The sequence below is a fragment of the Grus americana genome, chromosome 6 (assembly GCF_028858705.1).
Source record: "Grus americana isolate bGruAme1 chromosome 6, bGruAme1.mat, whole genome shotgun sequence".
Lineage (NCBI taxonomy): Eukaryota > Metazoa > Chordata > Aves > Gruiformes > Gruidae > Grus > Grus americana.
In genome coordinates, this window is record NC_072857.1 from 29258818 (window position 1) to 29280246 (window position 21429).

Here is a 21429-nt window from a genome sequence, read left to right on the forward strand (position 1 = left end):
TCCTTAGTAACCTCTCCTAGCAACACATTCCATGTTCTTTTTCATATGGAAAGTTTATAGCTATTAACTCTCACTTTTGATTGTTATTTCAGGCTTTGTCAGTTAGCTAGGTTTTCCTGTATCTGATAAATGTACTGCCAATTTTAGTGAGATCTAAGTCCTTTTTTAGAGTTCATTCAACTAGATGTAGACTTAGGAAGAACTATTTCCTCTCTTTCTAGAAGATAAGCAAGCACTCCTCATTGCTGCTTAGAAAAAAAGGCCAACAAAACCAATGAAAATCTTACTATTTTTCCTGCATAGGAGCAAGCTGTAAATAAGAGGTGGTAAAGCATAACCATGTCTTGATCATTTTAAATGTAAATGCTTGTATTCCTTCTGGACATCCAGGCTCAAAGTCTTGTTAGTTGGTTAGTGAAGACCTAACTAGTCTAGATAAGGGTTTTTTGGATGAGAATTTCTGTTATTTTTTACATCCTATGCAGATGTGTAGCGCAAGTGATGATGGAACCGCTGGGAACCCTTCGGCTTTTTCTAGCATCTGAGTGTTTTTAGAGGGTTAAAGCAAACTTTCAGGTTATCGATGTATTATAGTCATTCTAAAGTCTCAGTGCTATTGTTACAATATATAAATGGATAAGTTTTATACTGTGAATTAAATACCGAATTACATGTTAAATAAACTTAATAAAATGTACAACAGCTGCTGTCATTTATTTTCTTTTCCAGGTTTGTAGTAATGAAGCCACCTGCATTTGTAATTTCTCCTGGGCTGGGACAGACTGCAGTATTGATGATCCTATCAGGGATACTGGTAGCAAGAAGGATGAAGGACCCAAGGGTTTGTGTGATTTCAGTTTTGATGTTCTTTCAAGTATTTATGATACATGGTGGTAGAGTTAGCATATAGAAAGAGAATACTATGGGGGAGTCCTGTTCAGACCCAGACAGTAAAATTCTGCTTTGTGTAGATGAAGTAGGTCTTTCTGCTTTGAGAATTGATGAAACTTGTATTTTTCTAACCTAAATTTGGGGAAGATTTCAATAAGTAGTGATATGAACTTCTGGTATTTCCTTCATCCCTAATTCTCTATTTTTTATAATGTTTTTCTTTATGATTGGAATTTGACTAAGTGTAGCTCTTACTATTTATGATATTTGAGTATTTATGTTCTACTAGAGATTCCAGTTCCCTTAGTTGTTCTCACCTTAATTCAGAGAGCTGTGGCATAAAAAAGCGAAAAGTGGAATGTCCCTAGTGAACAAAAGCTTTGGTTTCCTGAAATCAGATTTCAATGGGAGGAAAAAGAAATAAATTAAGATTTTAAGGACTTTAATTATTCTTACAATCATTATTACTTACTCTTATGTATTTAGTAGGTATTTCAACTGTATATGAAGTATACAAAGAGGAGCTATTGAGGAAGTAATTCATCAAAAAAGTTTTTCAAAGAGGAAGAAAAGCACTTGAGATTCTCTCTGACTTCTCTGCCAAAGAATGTCTTTGGATTGTGCTGTCCAACTTTTTCATGTCTTTCCTGTCATCAGGACATTGTCCAACATCAAAAAAGTTTCCAATAAACAACTAAGAAACCCAAACAAAATTTTCTTCTTCTGTGTCCCAGTTCCAGGTTCTTCTGTCCCTTATACACGGCTAATGGAAAGAAGATAGAGTTCTTAAAAAAAAAAATAATAAAAAAAGTAGTCCTTAGAGCTCAGACTCTAAGTGATTACTCTTTAAAATATCCAAGGTTTCAAGGGAGGACAGGATTTTGGTATGTCCCTCCAGAATGGCTCTACTTCTGTCTTTGTGTGCCTTATTCTTTTGCTTCTTAGCAGAATGGTTCCAATAGACCTTTACCAAGAACTGTTGAAGAGGTTGTCTTAAAACAAGTTACCAGTGTGAAGGAGGCTCTCTAGAACAGTCTAGAGTTGCATTAGGGAATTGATGCAGGTGCTTCTGGACTCCTACCCCCCACCACTGTTGAGTGTAGAGCTGCCTGGTTTGTATTTGTCATTCTATTTCCCATAAAAACCTCCCTAACTGTGGAACACTGCTTACAGAGTCTTAAAAAAAAAATAGTGGAGAAAAACAGTATAGAGCTGGTTACTTCTCTTTGTGTGTGGATGAGGAGAGCAGTATTTACAGTTGTGACACTAAGAGTACATTAATTTTACAGTGCTCACTTCCAAATCCTGTAGGTAAGAAATCATTGCCTCCTCTGTAAAAAAGGTCTATAAGAAAGACAACACGGAAGGTATGCCTACCTTGGTTCGATTTTTGTAATTCAGATTAACTCATCTAATTCAGAATGGAAATATCTTTATGAAAATTGTCAATGCTGAAATATTCTGGGAAAAAGTCTTAAGTTATGTGCATGGATTTCCATCAGTAGGTACCGACATAAAGTTTAGATTGCATTTTTCAATAGAGTCCTCTGCAAAAAGAGAGAGTATGTTTCTGTACAAGGTGGCTCAATGATTTCAAAAGATGGTTTATTTTTACTTACGTTGTTACAGTAATTTATTGATGTTGAATCACCTAGAAATTAATTTAGGAGTCTGAACACTGACAGCTATTGTAATCTCTTTGTGCTAGTAGAGGAATTCCTTTGTGAGAGGATGTCAGAAGAATACAGAAGTAGTTTTATGTACTGTAAAGATCCAGCATACTCAAGTAGTTTCTGTTATTTTTTCCCCTTATTACCAGTAGTACTTCCTATGTCATATGCCAGTTTACAAGTCTGAGACAGAAACCAAAATACTTGTTTTTCTTTAGCCCTAAATTTGAGTTTTGTTATATTTCAGAAACAGAGCACTCATGATGTGAAAATTTACTTAACAGGTTTAAGATTTTTCACGCCATAGCGCCAAGCATTTTTCTTACTACAATTAGAGCATGTATAGCTAGGAATTATTGCTATTTATTTATATATTGTCATGATAATTGACAACTGACTGGTACTTCTGCTGCACTTTTCAGACCTTTCCATCATCTATCAATTGCTTTTGGCTACATACTGTATTTCAGGATTTAAAAAATTAGTGGTCCTTAATTATGTTGGTATTAATACCTGAGTCTTGAATTACTCCAAACTCAGTAACCTGCTGTATCCTGTACTAGCAGACCTTCACAGCACGCTACCAGTTTTGGGAAGACAGAGAGTTCTTGCTGTTAGTTTTTTGGCTACTGCAGAAACTTTGAATTACTTTAGAATGTTGGCTAGTAGTTTTGAAATCAGTAGGATTCCATATGCACACAAGATTCTTCCTTTGCAATTTCATTTGCAGAATTAGGCCTTTGTTTGACTAGTGGAGTAGTGTTTGTTTGGCTTTTTTAGTATAAAGCTTATGTCAAGTGTGTGTGTGCTTGTGTGTGTATATTTATGAAACAGGAAAATATTATGAAACCATTTCAAAACAGACTTTATTCAGCATGAAGACTATAAAGCTTTTGTGTCCCTTGGGAAAGTTCCCATCAGACAGGAATTCAGCTGCTTGCTTGTGGTCTCTTATGACTCAACCTATCAAGCTTTTAATCTTTAACAATAGGAAATGTATAAATGTTTTTTTTTCTCAAAAGAGTTCCCTTAAAAAATGAAAAATAAGGCCTCAATGTCTTGAGAGACTATCTGAACATACTGACATTTCCAGGAAGCTCTTACTAACTAGAAGAGGAATGAATTAAAAAGTTGTGTTTGTTTTCTTTCTGTGTGATGGAACTGTTTCCAAACAGTTTTAATTTGATTAGTTATATTATGGATACAGTAAGTTTCTGGTAATCAAAAGGAAGTTTTCCTACTGGCAATTTATTTACATTTTGGCTGTTTTAAGTAAGCAGTAGGTTAAGGGTGTTCCCTTTTAAAGTAAATAATAGAGTGACGAGCTAAAAGAAATAGCGTTACATTTACAGGAAAAGTTCTCATTAAAATATTTGCAAGCATTCAAAGAAAACCAAACATATAGCTCATTTCAGAATTTTTAAAGATATAGTATTTGGTAAATAAAGGTTTGCTAGGAGGTTTGAATTGTTTATCCAACAATGGGTTATAGTGTAAAATATTCCTTTGAGGAATTATTTCATGTTTTCATTTCAGACATATATGTGATCATTTCCTTAAAAAATCTTCCCTTTTCCCTCCACACAGTGAGCATGGCCACTAACAGGCTAATAGGTGCAGTGGCAGGGACCATTCTGGCCTTGGGGGTGATTTTTGGAGGCACAGGGTGGGGAATAGAGTAAGCATTTTTCTTAGTTTGAGTTTTATGTTTGGTGCCTAGTGTGTGAGGTAACCGTATGCACCCGAGCCCTCTGTGTATTACCCCATTAGCTTTGTCATGTGGTGACCGTATTTGTCATGTGATTTGACTGTGTCTGTGTCTTGTGGTTTGCTCATGCAGTGTTGAACCTTCTCCTGTCTGGGATAATGTGGGGCATAAAACAATAAGTTTGTGAATTTTTACATTGTCACAGTAAAATTAAATGTCTGAATGTGTTTCCATTACACCAAATTATAAAAATAATGGGAAAAAATGGAAGTTTGATTATTTTGCAAAATAGACTGAGTAACATGGACTATTTCATAAAATGCAGAAATTGTTTATTGCAATCTATGGGGCTTTCAGTCTAATAATAGGTCACATGATTTAGCTAGGCAGATGAAAGCTGATGATAATAGTATAGACAGCTAGTTTTACAGTAAAGCTTCTGAATGTTCCGTTGCTAGGATTTTGTTACCTCAAGGCAGTAAAATGCTGAAGTATAGAACACATATATAAAGAATATCTATGAGCAATTTTTATTGTCTTTTCATAGTTTTAGGGAACTGTAATCTCAAGTGTTAGCCCACTACCTCAATTTTAACAGGGCTATGGTTTACATACCTCTGTGTGCGTATTTGTGTGTGTATGTATACACAAAAATGCCTAAGAACTCTCTTCGTTCTGCATTTACTGTGCAAACTACAGAATAAATTGCTGTTATTCTGCTCTTCTGAGATTTCCAACTTCACTGTGTTTCTAATGCTGTATATCACCTCTGTCGTGTGACAGTGCTGTCTCTCTGAAGGGGGAATCATAACAAGACAGTTTGTGACTTCTAATCAGGCTGTGTGAAAAAGCATTCATATACAGTTCTAATTAAGACTGCATAGGCAGCCTTCTGGTAGGCAGCACTTTGTGTGTCTGAGTTTGCAGCCCTACATATAACCGTTTTAGCTTTTGCTGAACTGGACTGTTCCATTAAACCCATCTGAGATTCTCAGAAGAGGGGAGACCTTTGCACTCACAGAGGACAACTAAATGAAAAACAAATAGAAGGAAGAAGGTACTAAATCATCTGCTTGAGAAAGATCAGATTGGTGTTTTACTGGTGGCTTTTACAGCTGTTTGCTAAAACTGAAGACTGTGAAGATTGTAGAGGTTTTTGACCCATATTCTACAGCAGAGAATTTACCTGTAGGTTGAGGACCATTTGCCTTTTGCTTACGTTCTGCCTTGTGCCCTTCTGGTTTTATCTTCCCTCACCAGCTGTCTCAATCCACTTGGCTCTGACCGAAGTCCCTGACCATTTGTTCTTGCTCCTGTATCCTTCTGCTCTAATTTCAGCTTTTCTTCATCTTTCCTCTCCTCCTATCTCTCACTACCTGACTCATTCTTCATTTTGTTTTTATCTGTTCTTCTTTCCTGGATCGCATCAGTCTTTTCTGTGTCCTCTGGTTCCTTCAGATACAAATGTACGTTCAAGAAAAGCCGCTACTACTTTTTGTTACTTGGTTTAAAGAAAGCACAGGGGGAATACAAATGCTCCTCTGGCTGTTACCATCAATGGCTGCAGGGGAGGTTGTGTTCATCATAACCTGATGCCAGGTCCTGCCCTTCTTCCTCTTCCACTTCACTTGCAAATTGCAAACTTTTCTTCAAAGTGCTGAAATAACTTTAGTTTCTCAATGCTTTATGAATTTGTTTTAGTAATCATGAGGGACAAAATGGCAGAGGTTTTTTTTTTCCAGATTTCATCCTAAAAGGGATACTTAGCTTTGATAACTTAAACCAGAGGATTTGGCTGGCAAAGTGACAGGTAAGAAAACATCAAACCACCATGATATAGTGTTACCTGCAAGACAGTCTGCAGTAAGCTTGCCTTTTCTACAACTAGCAGAGTTTCCAAGCAATGTATATTAATTCTTCTAGAATCTATTTGATGATGATAAAGATTTAGGGAATACTCTGAAACCCACTGAAATTAAAGGTGCGTTCTGTTTTAACACCTTCAGTAGGATCTGCATCAGAGTCATAAAAGATGACTAGAGATGATATGAAAGCCGTGCCAAAGCAGATAGTGCTTTGCAGCAGAGGGTGGTGTGCCAGGCAGTTACGGTGCAGTTAGCTGCAGGGACTTTCTCCTGATAAATCTGTGCCCACAGGTTATAGCAGTAGTGTTGCCTCTTGGGATAGTCTGGATGGAAAATGACCCCACAGTATGGTGGTGGTTAAAACCTTCCTCTTCAGTTTGCGTGTAGTTATGTCAAGCGTCTGAGTCCAGTGACTAGAGAAGCTTAGTAAGCTGAAACATACTGATTTATACTTTTCTTCATAAATGTCTCTAAAATGAGCTGATGCAAAGTGGTAGCAAAATTCTGGTTTATTAATAATACACTTTCCTTGATAATGCTTATTAAAACACACATTATGCATCTTTAAGGTATAACATGTAAAAGTACTCTCATTGTAAGTACTTTTAACTGCACAGTCTGTTATGGTCTTAAATCTCTGTATTTAGAAACTGGTATTCATTAATTGGAGGACTCTGTTCTGGTAAACGTGGTGGTTGTTTAGTAATCATAAGTATTCCACCAGCTTTGGTTTTATATTGAAGTCAGAAATGAGATTATAGTCATGTTGATTATCAGTGAAATTTTACCTTGAATGTAGCCTTTTCAGCATCTTTAAGAGGCAAAATAGCTGTTTCTTTGCATTCATAGGAACTGCTGCTCCCAGCACACTGTGAAACAGTTTTGAAATTATCCCAGAGGAATGGATGTGCCTTTATCCACAGCCATCTATGATATACTCTGCTCTTAGGCTCTCGCTAGCAGATAGCCTAATTCTCACAGGCATTTGATTTTCAGGGGGTTTTGTGTTAAAAATGAACATCGCTTCTTTAGTCACTGACACTTTATAAAATTGGGTCAGATCCAAAAAGTGTTTTTATCAGGACCCATTTATTATTTAACATAATTTCAGTAACTTTTTTATTAACTGAACCTAATTGTTTTGTATATTATCCTTTTCTGTTTAAATTTTGGTTTAATTCTTACCTATTTATAGTAAACAAAACTGATACTGATTTTCTGTATTGAAAGAACAAACTGCTGTTTGTTGAATGGATGTGCACTATGAAATAGATTCCCTCCCTTCCCCGCCCCCAACATTTAACAACCAGGGAATGTAGTAAGAAGAGGGATGTAGAAAAGTGGCCATTTGGTACTTCCTTATCTAAGTTATGACTGCATTACTGTCAGTTAATCATTGTACCTTTTTTGTGGGAAGATAGCAATCTATGGCTAGAAAGAAATCAGCTTTAAAATTTTTCAAGGCTTCTGAAATTTATTATAGATAAATTAGTTGCTGTGTTTTCAGTCTTGTGTGTGCAATCATTTGATAAAATCCAGAGTGAGCTGTAAATCTGAGTTGTCAGATACATTAGCTCATTAGGCTGCTGTTGAAAGCAAGCCTTAATTGGGAATATAATGCCAGTGGAATGGCATTCATTTATCCTCCACTGTGCTCTCTCCTGTTGATTTGAGCCAGGTGTGACTTTAAAGGTAAGTCCAAATAAGATATGTTCTTCAAAACTGTGAAAAATTACCTTCTAATTATTGTCAAATCTGTGCACTGCTCATATCTGTAAAACTCACTATATTTCTTTCCAGTCTAAGTCTTTATTAATATTCCTGAATACTCTTTGTGTAGGAATCACAGAAAGCAATTTTTAAAGCTTGGCTTTTGTTTAGCTAAACTGATCTCCAGAAGCCCTGATATGGGAAACGTGTAATAGATGCAATGAAGTTAGGTCACTGCAGGAGATCTGAAAACTTAGGGCATGTACTTATTGTAGGGTCTGGGACTGGGCAGGTGGTTTTGTGATACTGACCTACCAGCTTAAAACTTTCAGTTGTTGTAGCTGCCCTTGCTCTTTCCTTTGCTGATCTCTGGCTGCTCCTCTCCTTTTTGTTCCTTATGTTAGCTGTCTGACAAGTTGTTTTTTTCAAACTCAGTTTCAGAACATTTAAAATAGGAAAACTTCAATTGCTTGGTTTGGGGAAACTGGAATGGGAGGTAAGAAAGGTTTTTGAAGGCTATTCCTGGTTATGTAAATGTTTAAACCAAGTGTGCAATATGCTGCAAAAGAACTGTTGGGTTGGTTTCATTTTGCCTTGAGCTCAGGTGCAATTAGCTTGACATCAAAGGCTGCTCAATAGGAAATTTTTGTACAGAGCAATTAAAATGTTACTCAAGCCTATTGTCGGTTTTCCTCCACCCTGTGTAAATAAAGCACTTACGGGTCAATTATTAATATCTTCTTTAGGTTTTATCTTGCCCTCTTCAGAAAATTGCACAAACATATTTTGTGCTGCTGCTTTTTGTTGCTATTTTTTCCTGCTCCACCATTCCCCACTTTATTGTTAAGTAGCTTCTTGAGGATGTTGAAGAGATGCTTTGATGTTTGGAAAGCTTAATGGGAATACAGCTTTTATTTCAACTTTTGTTCCTTATTATATAATCCTTTGGTTTTTTGTCAGAATTGTTTGTAAATTTAGCACTGCCATAATTGTAGGGAATCTGGACTCTGATTAGCAAATGGTGCTCTGTGCTTTCAGCTCAAATTAAAATCTACCACTTTTCAGGATGTCCATGACAAAAGTTAGGCTTTTTGATTATTTTTTTCTTCTCATTTACTGTAGTCATAAAACATACAGTATTCAGACTTTTTCCTTTAAGTTAAGGAATTATTCACAAATATCTTGGTGTCCTCAGTTGACAGTTCATTCACTAGGTAATGGAGTGAGTCACAGTGGAATTTACTGTCTAACACTAGATTTTTATTTATGTTAGAAGTCAACATAGCACAATGCAGAGACAAACAGCTTTGTTCAGTCTGATTATTAGAGTAAGTTGGGCTTGCTGAAGTTGTCTAGAGACATCACCTTGTGTGCTGTCTATATTCCCTGAATTGTTTGATGACCCTTCAGTGAATAAAGTGGTTGGTTCTTATGTCTGTCTTACCATAATCCTTTATCACAGGTCCTAGTGCCACCAATCTTATAATAGGCTCCATCGCTGGTGCCATCCTGGTAGCAGCTATTGTCCTTGGGGGGACAGGATGGGGCTTTAAGTAAGCAATGCCGCATGTCTTCTCTTCAGTGGCTATGGCATTTCTATTTCTTGCTTACATCACTAAATTTTGAGTTCCTGCTACAAGATGTCTAAGTTAACCCCCCCACCCTCCAAACTATAACAGACTGCTTTAAAGAGAAAGAATTCCACATGCACTGAACAAGAGGAGGAAATGGATTTGAAGCTAGCAGATGTCATCAGGGTGCAAAGTTGAACAATAAAAGAATTAACTGTTATGAGTTCACCCTAATGCTTAGGGAGCAAGGTCTTTTTTTTTTTCCACCTCCAGTTAGTAGTGTTGCTCTCAGAGGCCAGCTACAGTGGTTAAAACCCCCAAAAGATACACATCTTGAAGGGTGTTTAGTTTGAATGCAGTAGTCCTTTCAAATGGGTAAACTTTTTTATAATTAAAGATTTCATATGTAAATGGTAAGTGGTGGCAGTAGTTGAGTAGCTTTCAATAACAAATGTGTTGACACAGTTGACTCAGAAGCACCAGAGCTAACTTTTGTTTGTGGCTACTGATTTTTTTTAAAAAATTTATCATCAATTCACAATTATTTTAAAAAATTCAGGTTTCGAGAGAACATTTTGAAATCTTGAACTGTCTCCTGAAAGATAAAAAACACTGCTCACCCAATTCTAGTTTAATGTGTTTTATAACTATGAAGAGTAACATCCTAGTCATTCTGCTGGTGCCCGTTAAAGCAAAGAGAGTCTTGTACAAATGTATATAATTTTTGCCTTTTTTGTGGTGTCAAGTCTACCTACATGCACAGTCAATGTCTATAACCTTATTTCAATAACATGAATCAAGATTAAACCTCAATACAATGATAAGCCATAATTCTTCAATCAGGTTTTTATAATAATTCAAAGATTATTTTATATGACCTAGATTCATAGTCCATGTCTGACCTGAGAAGAAAAAAAAAAGATTCCCTAATTGATTAAGAAGGCTATCACTACCTTTTAGTGATCAGGTCATATTTATCTGTTAATGCACTTTCAAAGGTCACCTGAAAATGTCTGTTTACTTCTGGTTTAGACTGTTATATTTTCATAGTGTCCAGTGGCCTTAATTACACATGCACATAAGCAAAATATTTCTAAATCTCAGCCCTGCTAAAAACAGAAAACAACTTTGCCCTTTCTTCTGGACAAGGCCATTATTACTTCCTGTTGCACTGCCTGCCACTATTGCTGTTTTCACAAAGACTTGGCTCCTGCCACACTCATTTTTCTCTAAGTGCTTGTTCTGAGGGAAATAAGACTCCCTGTGCTTCCCCTTGACACTGAACTGCAGGCACCAGCGCTCCTTATTTGCTTTAGCAAGAAAAGATTAAATACAAAATGCATCAAAACATCTGTCTTTAAGCATGGGTGTATGGTCTTCATAAGCCTTTTTAATTCCTGCTGATAGACTTACCTTGAGCTGCTGTATGTTCTTACAGCAGCTTCTCAGTTAAATAAATAAAATCCACTTATTTGTACAATAAATACCTCTAGGTCAGCCTCCAGTATTTATAAGTTACTACAGGGCAATAGTAAACAACATAGTTTTAATTCAGTCCTGTATCTTTTGCATTGTGTCTCTCATGGCTGAGACTTGTACTTTACATATTTTTAAACAGTAATTTATATTTATGCATTTTTGATTTGTTGTTTCATCAAACCTATGTTCAAAGGCAGAAACCCAAATGAGGTGTGTACTTTAGAATACACAGTGCCAGACATGGGTTCGCACATGGTGGTAACACAAGAAGGAACTGGGATTCTTTTCATTTGATGGATTGAAAGATTTCTTCTCCGTAAAGGCCTAGTCTGGAAAGAATGCTTTTTTACAGAGTCTGTGTAATACTTGCACATATTCTATAGCATTAACTAATACAAGTGCACTTACGGTTTTTCTCCTGTTTATTACTAGGTGCAGATTTATAGGAGAGTTGTCTTTGAACCTAAGTAAAGCATATAAACAATAAATAAAGATTTCAGTTAGTTGCAGAACTGAGAGGGTTTTTTCCCTCCACTGCAATTAGCTTTTTAAATAAATACAGCCAAATTTTCTGCAAGGCTTGCATTAAAATTTTTGTTAAAATTTTTCATTTATTGAGAACAACAATGCATGCACATTTAAAGTGATAATATTAGAAACATTGATATTGGAAGTTCCCATAGGAATTAACCAAGCTACGTTTTGTTAAAAAAAAAAGCCAGATTATACTTTTGGACCAGTTTTCTGCTATCAGAGATGTGTGTCTGTTCCTTAGCAATTCATTTACTTTCCAGACACAGAGTGCTCATCCGAAATAATACGCTTGTATTGCAGAAGGTAAGTTGTTGAAAACACAGTACAAGTCATTGAAATATAAAGAACTTTAGGCAGTTTCTTCCTCTTAACCTCTTTAAGCTGTCTTGTGCCTCAGCAGTCTTTAGCTGTCTTGCATCTGTGCTGCAGCACCTGCTAGCAGCTGTGCGGGCAGTCTGGCTGCAGACACCTACACTTGGTAACATGCATGAACACAGATCTTTAGAAGAATCCCTCCCTGTCTGAAACAATACAGTGTTTAATGGATTGTTTATTTCTTGTCTTCCACATCTCTGACTACTCTCACAAGTGTTCAGCTTTGCATCCTGATGTCATTTGTTTTCCCAAATGTAGACCTTGTTATCCCTCTAGAGGATCCATATTGGAAATGTCTCTTGAAGCTCTTCTCATAAGAGCAAGATACAAACGTTTATTCTGTAGCAGAACCTCAAATACACTGGCCTGGCCTAGCTCACAGCTTGAAGTGCATGCTTCTTCTGGGGGTCAGAGGGGAACTGGAAAGGCTTTTTGGCTTGTATACAAAAAGGGGTAGCACATGTAGACCCTCTGATACTTTGCTTAGATGTATCTGGAGGGACAGATGAGGATAATAAAGAGGATGTTAACTTTTCCTTTTTAAGCAAGTGATGTGTTTAGTCTCTGCAAATATGAGAGAAGGTAGCTAATGCTTTACAAACTGGGAGATGTGATTTCTGTTTCACAGGTTATCAGATGTTCATATGAACATACGGTACTGTGGTGTCAAGTCCATGTCAAACGTAAGCTGCAACTAAGCAAACTTTGTTCATGAACTGAGGTGGGGGGTGGGGGTTGGAGGGGAAGTGTAAAAGAAGGCTTGATGCAAGTTTGGAGAAACAAAGTAAAAAAAAAAGTAACAAAAACCCCCACAATACAAACAACTTCCAGTTTCAAGAATGAATCTTAGGTTAATTTTTCTAATCAAGTTAATGTGTGGATAGAACAGGGAAGAAAAAAGTTAACTGACAATTTTAGGGGGTGTAGAGCCTTGTTACACATTTCAGGTGGCTTAAAGGCTGCGGGTGGAAACCTTGTTCAGAAGTAGATTTTACTTCAGTTGAGCCATGCATAGTACTTCTAAAGCTATTTGTGCAGACCACAGTAAGGGAGTCCTACGTATCTCTACCTGAACTTTGCTGGGTAATGTATGGAAGTACAGCATTCATGAATGTGAAGTTTGTTTTGATGTAGCAAGTCTGTGCAAGATTTCAATATACAGCATTTAATATAGGACCGATATAGGAAGGACACTTTTACCATTAGAGGTGTTCTGTGCATTGGCTGCAGTCGCAGTCTCAGGACCTATGCTCACTTTTTTTTCTAGCATATATTCACTCACTTTTGCAAAACTACTACAGTAATAAAAGACAATTAAATGCTTTTGTTGCTGACTTTTAACAGTATTAAAGCAATTTTTGGTAATAAAGCAAGACTGCTAAGAGGCAATGCTAGTAAAAGTGGAAATGCATATGAAAAGCTGCTTCTCATTATATCAGAATGCAAAAGTGGCTGACAGAGAAGGGTTGATTCTATGTAGGCACAATTCTATTTCCAGCAATTGTTCCTTAGCTGAAGAGCTGCAGGGTTTTCTGTCCCTGTAATGGAAGGTTAATGGATGGACCAAAGACTGACCCAGTCCTTACAGATGCCAGGGTCTTAACTGGTCTGTGCAGATGCATTTAGGCCCCAAAAGTTTCTGCTAATGGTGACTTTGTGAGGAAGGAGGTGTCAGTCTCTTACCAGCTTTTCCATAAAGCAGGTATTGTGACCTAAATACAGTCATCCCTACACAAACATCAGCATTACAATCAAACATGAGATATTTTCTCACTTTTCCCAAACTACTAAAATAAATGGCAGGTTAATGTCTTAAATTAGCAGCTTAAACTTAGTCCCTCACTTTGTTAATTTCAATCAGCTTTGTAGAAATAGGTCATTTATTTAATCTCTACTTCAGCATTTGAACTACGCTTTAGGAATGCCTATGAAAACATCAGCTATTTGAAGTGGTTAAAATACTGGGTTTGGATAAATCTTTAAATGCTTAAGTAAAAAATATTTAAGTAAAGTTTTGTATTTGTCTGTGATCACATAAAGGCACAGGTTTGCAAGTAATATACTGTGTAACCACGTTCCTAATAATTCGGAAAAAAAAAAATAATGTAGAGGATTGCAGCAAGGTATTTCTTATATACACCCAGCCTTTTCTGAAACCAGTTTTCTTTTCTGAAGTATTTTTCATTTGTAAAGATGACCATGTTAGAGGCAGTGATGTGCTGTAGCATGGTGTGCTTTTTTGATTCAGAATCATCTATAATTTTGGTTTTGTTAGAGACACTTTTTCTGGTTGGATTACACACTGGAAGGCTGACTCTCATTATTTGAAGAGGCATTAAAATATTAAATGCAAAAAAGTAGTTAATGTTCTAAGATCTTCCACATAAGACAAAGAACTAAGAAACAGCATCATTCTCCTCTGTGTCCTTCCATAGAGGACTCCTCTGCCCCTGCCTTATTATTTTACTGAAGCATCTTGAAAGGAACCTTGTACTTCTGTGATAGATAGATATAACAAGTATCAGGTCCTGGGTATCTGCACCTCACCTAGTTGCCTGCCTTTTTATTTTAAGAGACAGACTTGTTCTATTTGCCTATTTAAGTAAGACTGCTGTCTTCATTTTAGTATTAAAATGGTTGGTAATTGGGGATGAAGTTGTTAAAAGCAGGTTAGGGAATCCAAACAGAATTCTGATTCCTGCAGGGTAACACCTGCCTGTGTATCTCTGTGCAGTGCTATGACCACAGCAGAGAGGTGTGGCAGGCTGTTAATGCTTTGCACCTGTGTACTGTGTTCCCTTATTGACACTGTACCTGATGTTCCATATTTCAGAGACTGTTTCAGGCTCTTACGTTAAATGTTCTTTTAGGTCTTTGCATTTCTTTCTCATGCAATGCTGTTAGCAGAAGATCCTAAGTGAAGAAAGGCAGTGGTTTGGTTGGTATCCTATTCCTTGAAGTGTCTGTTTCTGCTGGATTAAACTAGGAAATGAGTAAATACATGGTTTGGACAGATGACAGAACGCATGGCAGGGGCACAGCAGACTAGCAGACTTTGCTTGTTGCCCTATAGCACAGGTGTTGCCTGAACTGTAGTACGGCTGAATGGTCCTCACTGGAATACTACGCTGGTGGAGATCAGGTTAGAAAAGACTGAACAGGATAAAAAGTCAAGAGAGTTTTGTTGTAATAGTTGTCCTGGGAAGCCAGCATAGCATCTGTCCTCTGTACCTTGTTCTAAGGCTTATAAAGCCCATTTCTGTAATTAAAATAATCTCAGAACATAATTCAGTGTATGTTTTAATGACTTGTCCTCTTCAAGTGAATTGGAATATGGTACTTTCCCTAGAGTAGGAGGACAAGTTACATCATCTGGATTTTTTTACATGCATTGATGATTTGTTTTAAGGGGACTGACTAATTAGTTGCTCAGCGGTAGTGTTTGAATTCAAGTATGCTAGACAGTATTTAAGGGGGTGTGTGGAGGGGGAAAGAGAAGCCTGGCAGGACAAGCAGACACAAAGCAGATTTTAACTCGCATTTAATCAAGTTCTGTTATATTCATACTTCCTATCATACAGTTCTGCAAGTTAGCCTGAAGAAATAATTTGCTTATCTCAGATTTACCTGTAGCACAGAGGAGGATGGATTGAGATATTGAAGTAATGTCAGCCTAGTTCAGAACTAATGCTAGTACAGTACTCCTAGAGCAGAAGTGATTGAAGGGGGGAATACAGCGATCTTTCAGAAACCAGCAATTCTTAAGCATTCGCTTAAGACAATTCCTGAAAAAACAAAGAATGCGTAAGAATCACCAGTCTCTGGAAGTCTTCTCAAAAAGAAGTTGCCTTTGGATACATCCATTAATCTCTTAAAACACCAGGCAAACCTTGTGTATAGTATATTTATAAATACTGTAGCAGTGGTAGTAGTTAGCAGGGCTTCAGAAAACAGAAAATCCTGGGGTTGGTATGTAGCTTTAGGCAACTTACGAATTCTTGTTCTGTACTTCTTGCATGTCAGTTTGGTGGCGGTAGTGGTGCATATGCCCAATGTTAAAACTAAATGCATGAGCCCCTTGCTTGATGCCCCACATAAAGCCAGATACCGGGGAGGTTGCACCCAACTTTTGTTGTCGCTTCCTAATGTCTTGCTGTTTGACATAGGATATTGGTATCGCAGGAGACTGGATGTCACTGACTAGCTTACTATCCGCTGTTAACACTAAATTCTAATCACACAGTTTACAAAACAGTCCAGTCTCCTTCGAATGCGATGTCTTTGCTATATTTTTGCACCTTACTAAGATTCACAGCGGCTATGGTCAATAGTATGGTAAGAGCTCACAGAGGCACTCACTTTTTGTCACACTGGAATATGCAAGCTAAATTCTAGTATAGCCTGAGATGAGTACTTGCTCTGAGAACTCAAGTGTCCGTATGCCTGTGTATTTCCAGTACTGGCACTTCTGACTCATTCCCCTTTAGGTATATGCATATATGCCAGTGGACACACGTGTTACTGTGGGCTGAAAGTTTCTACAAATTTAGAGCACCACTCCAAGTACTACAGAAATAATTGAATTCTGTATGCCAGCTTGATCTTTAAACTGCATATGGAAACCAATACTTGGTCCTATGCTAACCAAAAGCATTCAACCAACTTCCTTAAATTGTTACCCCTTGGAAAAGTTACATGGTAAACCATCTCAGTGTGAGCCTTTTACTTTACTATGACCTTGGCAATGGCTTTGTTCCTGTTATATCTAACTAATGTCTTGCATTTTTCTCTTTTCATCTCCTTTTGATGCAACTTGGAAGAAATGTCAAAAAACGAAGGTTCGATCCAAGTCAACAAGGCCCTATCTGAAGAAATGTGATTCAAAAAGCTGCTTCTTGCACTACTGGATTTTGGGTATGATGTCTTTGCTGTAGCGGCACAGGAACTAAATCAGTAAGGAAGAAGATGAGAAACAGTAACTATACACAAAATGGTGGGATGTTAGGATTTGAGGTGGTAGAAGACTGTCCTTTTTGGAGATAAGTTTGAAATTCTTCCTCCATTCACCTTTCTCTTGTTAAAATTAACTGACAAGTGTTACAAGCAAACTGTTTCAAGATCAGGTGGGGTTTTTTTCTTTCCTCAAACAAAGGAGGAGACACACAGACCAAGTGCAATAAGAGAACTGTTCCAAACCAATAAAATAGCAGAAGATTTTTTCCCAGCCTGCTGGCACTCTACCTTCACTTGAGTTCGCATGACATCCTTTTTCTTATCAAACTCCAGTGGCATGAGGAGCTAATTTTGGAAGGGTAACCTGCATGGCTCACATACAACCAACCAAGCTAGCAAGCTGACCCCAAGCAGAATCTGCAGCCCAATAAATACAAGCCACCAGGAAGCTGATACCAGGCTCTGATAGCTTTTCCAGCCATGCAGTGCATTCTGCTGCTGGACTTCAAAGTTCCCTGCTCTGTGAGCTCACTGTCCACCTTGTTTTGGTTCCCTAGGCCAGGAGTCTGTTGGGTATGGAAGCTATCAAGTGATGGATCTAATTCTTCCAAGAAGGAAAAAGTGTAAATATGGAAATAAGATTTTGACATATCATTTTCACAGATTATATATAAATATATATGTATGACAGAAAAGGATTTCCATAGAAAAAGGTTCTATTCTTCATGTAAATCTATTTTTGATGTTGGGTTTGGTTTTGGGTTTTTTTTGCTCCCCTTTTTTTTCCCTGTAGCATGTTGTACAGCAGATGTTCTGGGCTTGCTCAAAAAAGGCAGGTAATAGCATGCAGATGCAGGGAGTTCTGACACCAAACAGATGTGATCTGAAGTTTGTATGCTTGAAACCAAAACCAATTAAAATGTATAAATGCATATCTATGTATTGACTATAAGTCTGGATTACTTACGTGGCTGTTACACAGATTTTCCGTACTATAATGTAAGATAAGTGACACCCTCTCAAACTAATCACAGAAGTGCCAAGCTTTTATTTATTTTTTTTTAAACTATAGCTACTTTTTTCCTGTCTGGATCCTGTAATAAAAACTTAAATAAGCCTTAAAATGCTCACAAAATGTTAAAAGCTTGGAACGAGTTATTCTTCTCTTGCCTTCAGTCCAGCCCCCAAAACAGCTTGCAAAGGTGACTGATATTTCTAACACAGTCCCTGTATCTCTTTGGTGCATCTCACTCTTCAAAGCATAACACAAGATTAATACTTTGACCCTTGGCTACTGATACCTAGTTACCATCACAAAGTGTGCAAAACCCTATGTAATTTCAGGGTGTTGTGTGTTGTAATTACTTTCAGATGCACCTTGTGCACAAACATAGATTTTTGCAGAGAGCTGCTGGGCAGCAGTACTGTTCCTCTGGGAACCAGGCTGGCCTGGGTGCATCTGGCTTGAGAAAGGTGTGCAGATGTCTGCTTTAGGCCTCCCTTGAAGTATAGAGGGCTGTATGGTCTGGCTCATCCTTTCCGTCTCGATTTAAAACTTGGGTAATTCAGTTTATGTAAGTAAGTGAAGTGACCTGAAAATTTCATTGCTGCATCTGATAATCAGAATTATAAACTTTTGTAATTTTGAATTTCATTTGAAGGTTGGATATTGGTAAAAAGGGCAGTCCAGTTACACTTACTCCATCTCGGTTCATTGGAAAGCCATTTCCCAAGTTAGCTTTAAGAGCCAAAACGTTAAGAAAATGCTGCAGCTTTCCTGTGACTTACAAAAATCTCATTTCAATTCTATTTCTTATTATGATAACGTTCAATCCAACATTCTCATGAGAGAACTACAATATATTGTTTTGGTTGACAGTTATTATTAAATGTTTTTAAATAGCTTTAACAATCACATTAACACTTACTATGTTATGAGTTAAAGGTGCTGCACACAGGTAGTTGACATTGATTTATATTATAAATCTTATTCTGAAAAATTACCTGCCTGGCTTAAAGCAGAATTAAGTTAGTGACAATACTTTTACAGCAAACCAAAAATACTTGCAACTGTATTATTGTCCTCTAGAATTACTTTGCTTGGGAACATAAATCCCAACATTTTTTTAAGGTTCTGCTTCCAAAGCAAGTGTAACCCACAAGAGAAACACTAGTGGTTACCAAAAGTTAAAATAAGTAAAATCACCTGGAGAGAGAGAAAAACTACCTGTGTAATAAACCTTTGAAAAGCATTTCACAAACAACATTGTTAGCGTGTGATGTGATGTTTTAAATCAGACCACAGTGGTCCCCAACTACTATGTACATATGTTCAGTGCTGGAGTAACTTTTTTATTTACACCAGCAGTTTCATAGGAATTATGATTTCTTGGCTGAATTTATGCTCTGCTTATCAGCCACTGTGTGTATGTGGAAGAGCACATTTGCTTTCTGCCCTGTGTGTACAGAACGCAAGTGACAACACAGCTCAGAGCAGGTACAGGCTGAAGTGCTTTCTGGCGTGGTGGACAATTAAAAAACTAGTTTTGGTAGGTGTTGATTTTCTACATCCCACCTTTGCTGTGCTTTGGGAAGTACGTATCCATTTGGTGTTAATTTGTTCATCACAAAGCATTATCAAAAGATGACCTGGTCAGCACTGCCTCCATTTCATCCGCTGTATATTTGCTCCATTATTTATCTATTCATCTGGACAAGAAACTGTGGTAACTGTATAGCTCGTTCCAGTTTGCTGCATGATCTCACTGATTTGATCTGATCCTCCTAAAAGAAGTCTACTAGGCAAATTAACAGCTGTATAGGTGCATGTTAAAAGGAACAGATTACTTAAGGCTGGAGTTTAACCAATTTTTCTTTACTATGCAAAGATGGCTATTGCACAAACAAATTTAAGACAAATGTCTGAAGAGATGCCATAGAATACTTGAAGTTATGTTTTAAGCCTAATCAGTCATGTTTTATATTCATTATTGCTTCCACTGTTACTCTTCCTTTTAAAAATGATTTGTAATTATTTTTTTAAGTGCACAACTTGATGTTATAAATCAGTTTTTGTTTGAAGTTAATACTCATTCATATCTTGTTGGCTTCTAATGAATGGAAATTCAATAGTCCTTGTTCTGCATCTTAGCAAGATGAGTATTAAAAACCATCATGAACATGGAATGGAGTAGTTCTTAATTTTCAATCATTTTTTCCTTATTTATTCTCTCCATTTTGTTTAATGTCTGTATTCAAGATATCACTGCCTTTATAGTGGTGGAAATTGACTGGAGTTTTCTTTTATTGAAGATCTTTAAGACTGAGTCCCATCTCACAGTGAGGTTCCGCCTGTGAGAGGCTTTCTGGTGTGCGTGGTGCTCACACAGAAGGAGGGGTGCTGGGCCTGCCTTAGTCCCTGCTGCTAGCTTCACTGAGTAAGTCCTGTATGCATTAGTGGAGGGAAGCCTTTTGCAGGTCAAAAGTCTGAATTACATAATTACATCATTTTAGACTTTTTGTAATTATTTTAAAAAATATTTTGAAGGCCTCATAATAACCAAATAATATGGTCACCATTTTAATGGATTACTGAATGAAACTGTTTCCCTGTTTTGTTTTTTTGCCAGACTAACTCCAGTGAAGCCAGCCTGGGAAAACTAAATGCATGCATGACACAGACACCAAATACCTACTGGTATTCTTTTGCTTTCACCAGCTCCAGGCAGGGAAACAAAATACACTTTTGTCTTAATATATCCCAAGGTTATGTATGAAAGCATGTTTCTCATTTAGAACTATGGAGTGTCATTAACAGATCCACTGTCATCCACTTTTATTTCCTGTCATTTGACTATAGCAGGATTTATCTGTAAACTCAGTATGAACAATGCAACATTTTGGCTATAATAGTAGACAGCCATTCCTAAAATAGGAGCTAAGCCTTTTGCAGTATATAAATATCAAAAGCAATGTATAGATAAATGCATATCTGCTTTTGATTTTGCAAGAAAAATTCTTAAAATTGTTATTGAAAACTTTCACAATTAGGACATGAAATACTGAAGCATGATCTTGCTGGGGCACTCAACCAACACAACAGCAAGTCATGTTGTACAAACCTGAAAAACTCCCTGTGGTTCTAAATGTACTTACTACAGATTCCTACCTACAAGAGCTGAAAAATTAATTTAATACGAATCACCCACCAGAAGTACAAAAGAGACTGTGTAAGTGCCCTCAGAAAGCTTGAAGAAAAAAAATGAAATAAGTAACTAGGAAATTTAGTAGTAGTGATGCTCAAACCAATACTATTGAAAGCTAAAGGTCACAAAACCATTATCTTAAAGCTGCATGTACTATCATTCAGTTCAGCGATTTATTGTTCGGAACTCGGCAAGCACAGCAGCACACCTTCACGTTGTTGTAGGGTTGTTGAATAAGCTATTTAGTGGAAGTGTGTAACGCAAGAGGATGTACAGCCTCTAGGTAAGTACAAGGACTCCACGTCAGACCAGCATAGACATCCACTTAACACATGTTATTTCTGAGCAACCACAAACTGCTGAAGGCAGCATAATTTAGAATACTCCAATTTGTAAAAACTCAGTAAATGAGTGTCAGTCTATTCTTGTTAAAATTTTCTTTTAAAAAAGAGCTTAGTTTTGTCATAA

General features: G+C 37.1%; 2 protein-coding genes across 13 annotated transcripts in view; one reads left to right on the top strand and one right to left on the bottom strand.

The window, feature by feature from the left end:
- The window catches only part of ADAM23 (ADAM metallopeptidase domain 23), a 77605-nt gene extending 57665 nt beyond the window's left edge, over positions 1 to 19940 (top strand). The window contains exons 24-28 of one of the 11 annotated variants that reach the window (XM_054829379.1): positions 730 to 841; positions 9307 to 9397; positions 12432 to 12486; positions 14674 to 14741; positions 16624 to 16753. In XM_054829379.1, the coding sequence (XP_054685354.1) occupies positions 730 to 841; positions 9307 to 9397; positions 12432 to 12486; positions 14674 to 14724 (309 nt within the window). In that variant the 3' untranslated portion in view covers positions 14725 to 14741; positions 16624 to 16753. The other 10 variants (XR_008577568.1, XM_054829378.1, XM_054829381.1 and 7 more) reach the window with 10 other exon arrangements.
- Positions 1 to 21429, bottom strand: part of DYTN (dystrotelin) — a 67261-nt gene that overhangs the window by 3823 nt on the left and 42009 nt on the right. The window lies entirely within an intron of this gene.